Source organism: Borostomias antarcticus (assembly GCF_949987555.1).
Source record: "Borostomias antarcticus genome assembly, chromosome: 8".
Taxonomy (NCBI): Eukaryota; Metazoa; Chordata; class Actinopteri; order Stomiiformes; family Stomiidae; genus Borostomias; species Borostomias antarcticus.
The window spans coordinates 30,686,634-30,700,118 of record NC_140241.1 but is presented as its reverse complement, the minus strand read 5'-3'; the positions used below and the strand labels follow the sequence as shown (position 1 = coordinate 30,700,118).

General features: G+C 45.5%; 1 protein-coding gene across 1 annotated transcript in view; it reads left to right on the top strand.

Moving 5' to 3' along the window:
• Nucleotides 1–9,779: 9,779 nt before the first annotated feature.
• LOC311312633 (3',5'-cyclic-AMP phosphodiesterase 4D-like) overlaps nt 9,780–13,485 on the top strand; it is a gene marked incomplete at both ends in the record, with an annotated part of 112,681 nt that continues 108,975 nt past the window's right edge. Inside the window, one exon of the mRNA XM_084442596.1 lies at nt 9,780–10,078. Within this exon, the coding sequence (XP_084298722.1) occupies nt 9,780–10,078 (299 nt within the window). The remainder of the gene's footprint in view (nt 10,079–13,485) is intronic.

The window sequence follows — 13,485 nt, the reverse complement described above, 5'->3', positions numbered from 1 at the left end:
CAAGCACAAAACCTTGCGAGGAACCTGACTCTAGGCAACCAAAGTCCTAGCCTCCTGTGGGTGCCTCCGCTCCACCTGAACCGCACAAACTGTTCCTTTGTTCATTCCTCATGACAGAGCATGAAGATGTGAATATATACTGTACATACAGTAGGGATGAGCCATAGAAGGGAATGCCCCGGAGTGGAGAGAACCTTCCAGGCCTTACTCCAGAGAAGCCAGGCAGCACAGCCATGCAGCTTCATTTGAGGGGACAGGCCATTCCCTCTCCCCAACGAGTACACAAGCCCCCTAACAGCCAGAGGCTGCACATCCAGCCCCCGCCACACCCAGTGATGATAACACTGTTGTTGTTGGTGTGTCTGTGTGTTTCTGAGATTGTGTGTGTGCATTTGTTTGTTGTGTGTGTGTGTGTGTGTGTGTGTGTGTATAGGCGTGTGTGTGTGTGTGTGTGTGTGTGTGTGTGGTATCCTCTCCCAAACACTTGTATTTCCACTAATGTATTCCCACAGATATTGGCTCAAGAGGCCATCACTGCTTGCTGAAGTGGAAGAAATTGTGTGTGTGTGTGTGCACGTGTGCAGTTGTGCGTGTGCTGTGTTAATATTCCATCCTCTGTGGACATGGATGACGGGTCTGTGTCCAGAGATCTGGACCCTGAGGAGGTACAGGTACACTAGAGGAGATGACATGAGGTCACCATTGAGAAGCTTTGTCAGCCAAGACATCGTTTGTAGCCCTGGTAAACAGACCTCAGTCTCTGACACATTATGGACATTTTCATGGACATTTTCATTTACTATTACTAGTTATATTCCAATTACAAGGCATAAGTGTGCAGATCTCTTTTGTCCACAAGGAAACCAATTCTGATATCTTCTGACTATTCTGTTCAATCGCTAACAGTACGGAACATATAGTGCATGTGAAGCACACCTGGGACTTGAGACCTACTATTCCATATTCAAATGTGGTACCTTCATTTGGATCCTTCATTTTCACATCTAAAGGCAAAGACACTGAAGGAAAAAGTCTATCTTCTTTCCAATCAGGATTACATTCTTTCTTTCATGACGCCAAAGGCATTGCGGTAGTTGGGAAGAATAGTGGTGCTCCTGAAGAAAGGCATTTTTGATGGAATGTGGCCTGAGCATGTTTCATATCTTATTGATTTCACAACACCTCTGAAGCATAGAGGTAGATACTTATTTGTCACTGTGTGATTATGATAATGTATTATGTCTTTAGATTTAATCAGTCTTCTTTTCAAATGACAGACCAGCTGCTTTTCAAAACCACCCTCAATTTCACCTCCCAGAGATGAATCATATCCATCATTATGGAGCTTGGGAGAAAGACACAAAAGGAACGGTTCAGCAGTGGCCGTTAGGCTGTGTGTTTCTTCCTATAGGGCCGTTGTTGACTTATCTTGCATGAGGAAGTAGATGATAAAGTATTTTAATAGTAGGTGAAATATTGTAGGGAGTGCAGTCATCAATAATCACGCAAATCATTCCATATTTTCAATGTTCAGTTGCAAGCTTGTAATGAGATTTGGGAGAGAGAGAGATAGAGATGAATAGAGGGAATCACGAGATGCATTTAGCCGTGCAGCATCTTTGTTATTCAATCAAGGCTGGCGACTCAAACTCTGGAAAGGAGAAAACAAAACACTCCTTGCAGAGTGCAAAGGCACACTCGGATTGATGCAATCAACGAAACAATTGCTCTCTTGTGTGAATCAAAAGGAAACACCCTTCCCCCCTCCCCCAAAAAGAAGGTATTTAATAATTTATTTGATTCCATGTTTCCACATTCAAACGGCTTTGTCAGTTAATGTGTGGGGTTTATTTTTGGAATATGAATAATACATCTGACTGATTATAATCCAATGTGTCAACTTCCTCTCATATTCCATCATCTCATATTTAATATCCCCCAATGTAAATTAACCTGTGGCTTGTCTTGTTTGGACCAAAGTAGGCCAACATCATTTTGAATTAAGTCATTTGTGGATCCTCTCTGCTCTCTATTGGTCATGGTCGATACTGCAACATCAACTTCCACACAAATGCAGAAGATGTCTACATGGCTTCATTATTCCCGCAATGGAGAGGGGCTTAATGAATCTATCATTTGAATGAACAGAATATATTTGTCCAGAATAAGCCTCTCATTCGCCTATACATGAAAGCAATTCCCTATTAACTATGCAGATGAAAGTTGGCATTGTTGTCATTTGTTCTTTTTCATGTTAAATTATATTTTGGAAAGCCACATCAGAACGTCATCTTTGTTAGGGAAATGCAAATATTCTTTGCATTGTTTGACCCATGCTGATGACTGTAATAGTGAGGATAGGACTGAAGGGGGCGACAGATCTCTGCAAATAAGCCACTCTCAGCACTAGCTGCTTTGAGTTAGTACTACAGTAGGCCTACTGTCAGCATTACACTATACCTGGCTGGTGTGTGGAAAACAACAGATTCATCTGATTCACTTCACTTCGTAATTGATATACCTCAGTCTCTTGTGATGATGTGGTACTTTGAAGCAAGGGGGAAGGGGAAGAGACGTGTGTGTGTGTGTGTGTGGGGGGGGGGGGGGTCGCAGAGAAGGGGAGGATAGATGTCATACCTGTTTTAATTAGCCACCACTGACTTCTTCAGATCTCTGTCATGGAGCAGAGCCATGGTTTAATTGTTAGATTTGCATATCAAATAAGAATATTAATGAAAACCTTGCATATAACCCTCCCCCCGCCCTGCCCAAAACCCCTTTTACCAACTTGAATCAGAACACCCTGCTTGATGTAAGCTTTAGCACTGTTTTATATTTGAAGAGCATCACTGCTATGGATCAAATGGCCACAGATGTAAAGATTCCAGATCAGGTCTATCCTGCCAGAGAGGATCAAAGGAAGGGACACAGGAAGGGGGTGGCTTTGGTTGTGATGACGTTCAAAAGTCGTGTGGCTGCAACAGTCCCCTATGGTGTCGTCAGGGCCAGCGATACGGTACCTACTCCACCTCTGTTTATGTAAGCATACCTTATTGTCTGGGTGTGTTAGGCAACACATTATTTCCACTAATAGTAATAATAATAATAATAATAATAATAATAATAATAATAATAATAATAATACATTATAATAATGATCATTTTATTTATAAAGCACTTTTCATTGTGAGACAATTTCAAAGTGCTGAAACAAACAAGCAGAATAATAACTAACAATAATAACTAGAAACCGTTGCTCGGAGAGCGCACCCATGATGGATGTCGCAGCATCAGCTCAAATCAGGTTTTCCTTGATAAGCAGTTGGTACTAATTTTTGAATTTCCCGTGGGGATTATTGAACTGCAACTAGGCTACTACTGCCTCTGCAGGGAAACACCAAGACCAGCCAGAGTATGTATGTTTGCTCATACAAACAAATGTAGCTTTACAGAAAAAATAAAAACAGTTAAAATAGTAGATAAAAAGAGAATAAAACACGACAAATATATGGAAAAAGAGAATAGAAAGTAAGAGAATAGAAAGTAGAAGTAGAAAGTAGAAGAAGTAAGAAATTAAAAGTGAGAATGTAAAAAAAAAAAAGAAGGTAAAACTACATGATGAAAGCAAGATTAAAAAGGTATGTCTTAAGATCTCACTTAAAAGTTCCCATACTTTTAGCCACCCTTAGTTATTCTGGCAGGGTATTCCAGAGGCTGGGGGCGTAAAAACTGAAGGCTGCCTCCCTATGTCTCCTGGTCCTGTCTCCCCATGTCTCCTGGTCCTCTCTCCCCATGTCTCCTGGTCCTGTCTCCCCATGTCTCCTGGTCCTGTCTCCCCATGTCTCCTGGTCCTGTCTCCTCATGTCTCCTGGTCCTGTCTCCCCATGTCTCCTGGTCCTGTCTCCTGGTCCTGTCTCCCCATGTCTCCTGGTCCTGTCTCCTCATGTCTCCTGGTCCTGTCTCCCCATGTCTCCTGGTCCTGTCTCCTCATGTCTCCTGGTCCTGTCTCCCCATGTCTCCTGGTCCTGTCTCCTGGTCCTGTCTCCCCATGTCTCCTGGTCCTGTCTCCTCATGTCTCCTGGTCCTGTCTCCCCATGTCTCCTGGTCCTCCCCATGTCTCCTGGTCCTGTCTCCCCATGTCTCCTGGTCCTGTCTCCTGGTCCTGCCTCCCCATGTCTCCTGGTCCTGTCTCCCCATGTCTCCTGGTCCTGCCTCCCCATGTCTCCTGGTCCTGTCTCCCCATGTCTCCTGGTCCTGTCTCCCCATGTCTCCTGGTCCTGTCTCCCCATGTCTCCTGGTCCTGTCTCCCCATGTCTCCTGGTCCTGTCTCCCCATGTCTCCTGGTCCTGCCTCCCCATGTCTCCTGGTCCTGTCTCCCCATGTCTCCTGGTCCTGTCTCCTCATGTCTCCTGGTCCTGTCTCCCCATGTCTCCTGGTCCTCCCCATGTCTCCTGGTCCTGTCTCCCCATGTCTCCTGGTCCTGCCTCCCCATGTCTCCTGGTCCTGTCTCCCCATGTCTCCTGGTCCTGTCTCCTGGTCCTGTCTCCCCATGTCTCCTGGTCCTGTCTCCCCATGTCTCTTGGTCCTGTCTCCCCATGTCTCCTGGTCCTGTCTCCTGGTCCTGTCTCCCCATGTCTCCTGGTCCTGTCTCCCCATGTCTCCTGGTCCTGTCTCCCCATGTCTCCTGGTCCTGTCTCCCCATGTCTCCTGGTCCTGCCTCCCCATGTCTCCTGGTCCTGTCTCCCCATGTCTCCTGGTCCTGTCTCCCCATGTCTCCTGGTCCTGGCTCCCCATGTCTCCTGGTCCTGTCTCCCCATGTCTCTTGGTCCTGTCTCCCCATGTCTCCTGGTCCTGCCTCCCCATGTCTCCTGGTCCTCCCCATGTCTCCTGGTCCTGTCTCCCCATGTCTCCTGGTCCTGTCTCCCCATGTGTCTTGGTCCCGGCTCCAGGAACCGTTAATAGTTCAGTGCCAGAGGATCTCAGGAACCTACTTGGTGTATAACGTAAAAGCATGGCTGATATGTATTCAGGTGCATGACCATGGAGTGCTTTATAAACTAATAAAATCTTTAAATCTATTCTAAAACTGACGGGTAACCAGTGTAGCGATTGTAAGATTGTTGTGATGTGTGCCCTCATTCTGATCCTAGTGAGAATACGTGCTGCGGCATTTTGTATCATCTGAAGTTGACTAATAGCTTTCTTTGGTAGACCAGATAGGAGAGTGTTACAGTAGTCCAACCTGCTACTGATAAAAGCTGCATTAGTCTTTCAGTGTCGGCCTGGGAGACAAAAGGTTTCACCTTAGCAATGTTTCTCGGTTGATAAAAATATGTCCTTGTGACATTCTTAATATGGGCCTCAAAATTAAGATCAGAATCGAACATGACACCTGGGTTTCTGACTTGGCATTTGGTGTTTAGTGTCAGTGTTTTTAAATGCTCAGATAGTCTCTCCCTTTCAACTTTATCACCAATGATCACCACATCAGTTTTGTCCTGGTTTAGCTGAAGGAAGTTCTGTGACATCCATGCATTTATATCAGCAATGCATTATATCAGGTGGTCAACTGAACTGTAGTCATCGGGTGTCACAGAAATATAGAGCCGAGTGTCATTGCATAGCTATGGTAGCTTATATTGTGCCTCCTAATTACATCATGTAGGGTGAGCATATACAGTAAAGGCCCTAGAATGGATCCTTGTGGGACCCCACATGTCATTGAAGTGTTTTTTGAGCTGTGATCGCCAGTGGCGACAAAAAAACTCTCAGCCAATTAGGTAGGTCCTGACCCAGTCAAGGACTGGACCAGAGAGGCCGACCCAGTTCCCACAGTAAGTCTTCCAATAAGGATATCATGATCTACAGTGTCAAAAGCTGCGCTCATTTCCAGAAGGACAAGGACAGAGAGCTTTTTGGCATCAGCGTTAATTCTGAGGTCACTTACAACTTTGACCAGTGCTGTCTCCGTTCTATGATGAGGGCGAAAACCAGACTGAAAAGGATCAAGGATGAAATTTGCATCTAGAAAGTCATTTAACTGTTTGAGTATGATTTTTTAAAAGATTTTACCTAAGAAGGGGATTTTGGAGATCGGTCTAAAATTACTGAGGACTGATGAGTCTAGGTTATTTTTCTTCAGGAGAGGGTTTAACCAGGGTAGTTTTAAGGGCCGATGGGAAAAAGCCAGTACTGAGGGAGCAGTTAACGATAGCTAAGGTGTCCTCAGACACAAAGTTAAAAATAGTCTTGAAAAACTTGGTCGGCAGAGGATCAAGAGGGCATGTAGACACACAGCGCGCAATCGTTGCTCCAGCACGCTGTGCGCATGCGTGCTGGAGCAAGTGAGAAAGCTATTTCGTGTCTAAAGACGTTTCTAAAGATCATATTACAGAGGCATGTGAAAACCACAACAGGCCTATGCTCTATGTAAGCACAACTAGCGATTCATTAAGACAGATTGATGAAAACAACCGTTTCGCGGCAGAAAATAGATTTTTAGAAACTGCATTCTAAGTGCCCCGACCACCGCCATTACATGGATATACTGGCTCGCGCTGGATTTTAAATTTCTTCTACAGGCCTCCGAACTACACCAAAGTGTCATAAGAGTCAAATGTCTTATAATATGTTGTAAATAAGGTCCAGGTTGTCAAAAACGAGCATTGTCCTTTAATAATAGGGAACCTGAAAAGGCAATCTGTAAACTAGAGCCATTTCTACGTCTCCCCCTTATCATGTCATAGTGAAATATGACATGTTTGCTCTACTGAGGCTGATCTGAGAGCCACTCTGTTGCGCGTGCTGAGTGAGTGACAGCAGAGCAGACAGGAGGTCTCATCCCAAGCTTATATTTTAATTATCTGTTAATTTTATTTGATGAACGTGGATGCTGATACGCGAAAATGAATATAAAGTAGGATTAAAGGATTCGTTCATTGTTAGGCCTACATCCAATATTCTGTACAAGTAGCCATAAAATGTTATTATGTTTTGGCACCTCAGCCTTACGCTAACAACAAGATACAAGATATCCTAATAATAAAAACAGTTCAATGCAGTGCAGTAGCAATACTGTGGTGTGTACAAAGTGTATGTTAGTGATAATAATGAATTAAGTTAATGAGAAATAATTATTCAAGAAAAAAGAACACTAGTATCGGAATCGGATCGGAACTGAAAAAAAAGATGCATCTCTAAGGTGAAGCATGGGCCAACTTCCAACATTTTAAATTTTGGAGTGGATCCGAATCACGCCCATTGGTCCATTGGCCGCCCAAATACAGCCAGACTAGCCATTCAACTCAACGTATCCTGGGATTGAACCAGGCAAAAACTACCAAACCGATTTTGTGTATGATGGGCCACCTTAGAACCCATCATTTTGGAGCAGATCCGAATCACGGGGCAGATCCACGAATGAAAACAACATTTAGAACGAAGCCAGCTCCCTGTGTGGGGGTGCTAGAGACACTGGGTTTGGACTGGGGTGTGTGGGGGGAGAGTCCAGAGTGCACCGCATTGCCCCCCACTAGCTGTGACCTGAGGTGGGCGCCACAGAGCCGGCCAAATACAGCCGCCCATTCACCTCCAGTCATTTTTTGGACTAGGATTACACAAAGTGAAAATAAAAAACTTAGAACGAAGCCAGCTACCTGTGTGGGGGTGGAGACACGTAGTAGTTCTATTTTAAGATCTCTGTTTCGCTGCACACATGTGGTAGATGTGAATGACTCATTTCCACTAACCCGAGAGGGCAGATCTGCTGAATTTATCACCAGTATGGGCAGATGCTGGTTGAAAGAGGGGGAAAAAACCAACTGGTTGTCAAGGTGATGAATGTCTCTTGTGTGAATGTATGCTATGGTGATGTCATAGCACCACAGTAAGGAGTGTCTGGGGTCTGTGGGATTTGCCTCCTGCTATAGAGAGCGACCGTGCCAGGAATAAATGCATTTTATACTTACTGTACTGGACACTTAATTATTCTATAATAACGCTGCATTATTATAGAGATTTAGGCTGATTCCAAATCACACCCTTGAAATATACCAAAGATATGTAATTCAGATTAATTAACATTCATCTACCTCAGTGATTCTTGCTTACCCATTTACTTTGTCTTGTCAGACTCAGAAGGAGCCTATAAGTTGTGGCTGAGAGCCTCTGACAGCCAGAACGGTCATGTGAGACAGAGGTGGTCTCGCTCCACCCTGCCAGCTCTCTGATGTATTCATCACAGACCACAGCTTCACTGTTCCGTCCGGCAGAACAGTTGATTCAATAACCAGTGTCAATGTGCTGCTCTGCTGTCTGTTGATACAGCTGACAGGTGATTACCACCAGTGACCACCTACAGTACACACACACACACACACACACCCGAGCCCACAAACACACACACGTGAGTGTGCGTGCGCGCGCACACACATACACACACCTCCCAGTTGTGAGCAGACAGAGGAGTGGCACAGCGTTAGCCGGTCTGTGTGTGCGCTAGTAGAGAGGAGAGGAGCGGTCGGTGTGTACGCTAGTAGAGAGGAGAGGAGCGGTCTGTGTGTGCGCTAGTAGAGAGGAGAGCAGCGGTCTGTGTGTGCGCTAGTAGAGAGGAGAGCAGCGGTCTGTGTGTGCGCTAGTAGAGAGGAGAGGAGAGGTCTGTGTGTGCGCTAGTAGAGAGGAGAGAGCGCACAGTCCTGCATCAGTGGAAGGCAAGCAGGCGGAGATACAGGCAAGCATCAACGACAGGCTGGGGTAGGACAGGCTGGGGTAGGGCAGGCTGGGGTAGGACTGGGGTAGGACTGGCTGGGGTAGGAGAGGCTGGGGTAGGACAGGCTGGGGTAGGACAGGGTAGGGCAGGCTGGGGTAGGACAGACTGGGGTAGGAGAGGCTGGGGTAGGGCAGGCTGGGGTAGGACAGGGTAGGACAGGCTGGGGTAGGACAGGGTAGGGCAGGCTGGGGTAGGACAGGCTGGGGTAGGGCAGTAGGACAGGCTGGGGTAGGACAGGCTGGGGTAGGGCAGTAGGACAGGCTGGGGTAGGACAGGGTAGGGCAGGCTGGGGTAGGGCAGTAGGACAGGCTGGGGTAGGACAGGCTGGGGTAGGGCAGTAGGACAGGCTGGGGTAGGGCAGGCTGGGGTAGGGCAGTAGGACAGGCTGGGGTAGGGCAGGCTGGGGTAGGGCAGTAGGACAGGCTTGGGTAGGACAGGGGTAAGACAGGCTGGGGTAGGACAGGCTAGGGTGGCTCCCCCAACCCCTCAGAAGAAGCGCTCAGGAACACAGCCACACGTGTGACAAGCAGAGAGACCAGGATTGGAGAGATCGGCTCAATACCTGTTTCTGCTCAGCATGACGGCTTGAGACAAGCTCTGCAAGAAGGGGAGAAACTGCATGAGACCGTAAGTAGAAGATCGGAGTCTCTCCTGGAACTACTGAACTACATACTGTATCTGACCACCACGTGTTTGAAAACCAAAGGAATTGAATACTAAGGAACATCTGACAGTTCATCGTTTCATTGCCTCTTTTCTGGTGAAGAAATGACAGATTGTCTGGACAGTAGCAACGCTGGAGAAACAAACCACTGCCAAGGGAAATACATAACGGACACTATTTCTGCAGAGGAGACAAAGAACAAGAACAATCAAGAACAATAAAGAAGTTGAAGCAGTCTTCAGGGAAAATTATGAAAGGTACCTCTTCACTTTTCGAGGCATCCATCTAGGAGCTTATCTGAATAGATTGAGCCACACCTTGCACCCGCCTCCCAGAGGACCCCCAGACATGTCAGCTCCAGCCCCAGCTCCGGGAGGGGCCCAGGACACTCTGGCCGTCCCAGACAAGGCTCACCTACCCGGGGGAGGAACCGGGCTCAACGAGGACCTGGTGCGGATCCTCCGGGAGAACCTGCTCCAGCAGGAGAGACCTTCCCGCCCCCGCTGCGGCCGGCGCTCCCCCTCCTCGGTGTCCCCCCGGCTGTCTCCCACCACCCTGTCCCCCCGCAACTCCCCCCGGCTCCTGAGACGCATGCTGCTCAATAACAACCTGCACAAGCAGAGGAGGTTCACTGTGGCTCACACATGGTAAGATCTGAGGGGGATTTACCGTTGAATCCTGGGATTGAGAAATCTGGAAATCGGCTTGTTTTGATGTAGATGCGGCTGCATTTAGATGGAGTGGTGTGTTTGGACATAGCTGCATGGGTGTTTGTATGTGTGAATCAACCTTTTTTAAGTACTTCACATCCACTTAATGACATCTACTGTACATACTGTACCTGCTCAATCACCATCATTGTGATGACTAATGGATGAATAGGCTGTTACTATGAATTTCCTTTACACTACTCTAAACATCAGCAATGACTGTAATCTCAGTTAGGCTCGTCTGTCCTCGATCAGCATCCTCACACTGAAATCCCAAACCTCTGACGATGAGCGTTGCTATTGAACTGTTAACAAAAGGATTATTTGGATGCCATCCGAGGTTTAACTCACATTGTCTCCATAGTAACACAGTGCAGAGCTCTTAGTAGGCAACTATTTCTGTTCTTTCTAATTGACATACTGTACTGTTGATGAGTAAGATATGTTTTTGGAAACAGTATGGGTGTTTTAACCTGTATATGTTAGTATTTGGCATTTCGTGGAGCTTTGGTAAACCACAGATTCAAGGATTGGGTCAGTTTGAAATCACTGGAAGGGATCACATGACTTATCTCTTGATGGTGATTGGAACTGATGCTCTGCAGCCTGTAAATGATCCTGCAGCCAGTCGAGTTAGCAAAGTAATGACAAGCCATGATAAGTGATTATGACAATAATGACAAGTTCTGCAGGGCAACCTTGGGTGAAGTTCCCTGAGGCACAGATCTAGGATAAGTGTACCTGCCCAGACCCCTGACCTAAACAATGAGGGAGTCATATGATCAAGCTAACCCAAGATCATCATCTGGCCGTAGCTTCACTCAATCCAACGAGCTTCACCTGTCCACCTATACTGTAGAGATACAGTAGGTAAAGGAGTACTGTACATGTTCAAATGGTTTAACAGGAATACCCAAAGTCTGTTCCGAAATGTGTCTCCTAGAACCAGCTGGGTTCTAAAAGATAAATATCTTGCAATCCCCGCATTCCGTGGACGCCACTATGTGTTCCCCAAAGAACGGTTCCCTGTGGGGGAACTCTGCTGCATATTCATAAAGAACTCTCTGATCTCTCCTGCATTGTAATTCCCATCCCGGTGTTTTCTGCAAACACGGCAATTCATCACTACAATCTGACAACAGGCTCTCAGAACAGCAGTGATGAATTAGATCCGCATAGAGACCGACTATTGCAGTTTTTTCCAGTTGTATTGTACTGTTTTGTGGATGGTACTGATTATATTCACATACCATTAATCTTAGTTGCTGATTATCCATCCAGATATCATCCATTTATCAGAATGGATGTCAAATGCTCTTTTGAGAGCAGATCGGTTTATTGTAGAAACAAGGATGAAAAGTATAGATGGCTTGGATAATATACTATATGAGAGGGTTAACCCTCTGTGGGTGTGGTTTCAGACTGGCTAGAGAAATAGGAGAAAGAGATGAGGAGAGACTTTGTGCTCTTGACCGGTTGCATCTGTTCGGTCTGGTTTGGGAGTGCTGGTTTGGGAGTGCTGGTTTGGGAGTGCTGGTTTGGGAGTGCTGGTTTGGGAGTGCTGGTTTGGGAGTGCTGGTTTGGGAGTGCTGTGTGGAGGAGCAGAGAATCAATCCTGTCCTTCCCATCCCTCGCAGCTGAGGTCTTTGACACAGGGAGCGGCCGGCGTGGTGCTGCCTGAACAAACCTTTTGATGTTAAACTCCCTGGATGTACCGCGCTGTGGGGATTAGGGCTGGGCTGCGGAGCGGAGAAACAGAATGAGAAGGAAAAGAGGTGGAAAGGAAGGTGAGGGTTCAAGAGGAAGTGGGAGAAAAAAACAGCAAGCGAAAGAACAAGATGAGGAAGACGAAAATGTGATGACACCGAGACAAAAAGCCATGACTAAATTATTTTTTCATTTTAGTTGACAGAAACATGTCAAGATGAAAATTGCACTTACAGAAATGTGGGCATTCAATATACCATGAGATTTGGCTCAGCCTTGGTCTTAACGGATACAGTCTTGTTTATCACTGTCATGCAGACCTGACATACTTTCATGCAGCCCTTCAGTATCTCTTATTCATGAGCCCAGTCTACCGAGACATTGAATGGCTGCTATATTGTGTCCATGCGGTCTCAGCAAAGGGTGTTAGTGCCAGTTAGCCCATTTCACACAGTGCATAGCCACACTGAGGAAGCCTGTAAAGTAACTAACAGCAAGTTGAATTGCTGCTGATAATTACACAAAGTATATTTAGAATTAAGAATAGTGTCTATTAACTGGTTGGCAAGGATAGCAATTGATTCAGCTTTTAAGCAATATTTTTAGCATTATTTGTTTACTCAGGTGTGTTGTGATAGGATATATTAAATTCAGGGTGGAGGAACCTGACCTATTAGAAGCAATACATAAATAAAATACTCATTTGTCACAAAAATAGATGCGACTAAAAATAGACAAAGCTTTGATTGAACATTAATTTTTATTACTTTACTTGAATGTAAACACTGAGATCAATACTTTCTGCAACATTTACATACAGTAATGCTCCACCCACATTTTATACTGTAGGTTGTTGTTGTTTGATGGTTTAGAATCAAATCAAATCAAACTTTATTTGTATTGCGAATTTCATACACAGAGGCAACACAATGAGCTGTGCAGAGAGGAATGGAGAAACCCCTACATTTTCCAAAGGGAAGCAAAAAAACGGCCAAATCAGGGTTTCAAACACGGTTTGTATCTCGGAGCTTCCACAGTATTAGATACCATAATACAAGTATGCCAATTCCTCAATATAAAGCTCTATTATTGACTAACTGTATTAGAAGTATTTTACATTTTTATGAGCCACTTAGTTAGGAGATACTGTAGGTATTGAAACAGCATTTATGTGGATATTTACTATCTTTTCTGACTCATCATCAGGATCAAACTGAACAGATTCTTCAGTAGTTGTTAGTCATGGTCATGGTCATTTGGTGCTGAGCACATTCTGTACTGTAGATCTGATCTACAAAGTCTCCATGAAAAGAGGAGAGTTCCCAAGTCATCATGTACTTTGATTTCTGATAAATTGTGTCTTCACATATGTCCGCCTTGTGTATAGCCGCTGGAGAACATGTGAACGGTTCAGGGGGATGATTTGATGCTCTTACATGTTGTAATGAGTAATTTCAGCATTTGTCATGTGCTCATCTCTTTGCATTGAGGTGACTACTGTTCATGTCATGACTACTGTGTATCTCACTGGGAGACCAGTTAGTGCTTTTTTACATTGTATGACTTTACCTGACTTTATAAAAACATGGGACCAAACCCGCCGAATAAGGAGAGAATCCTAGATTCAACATTACACC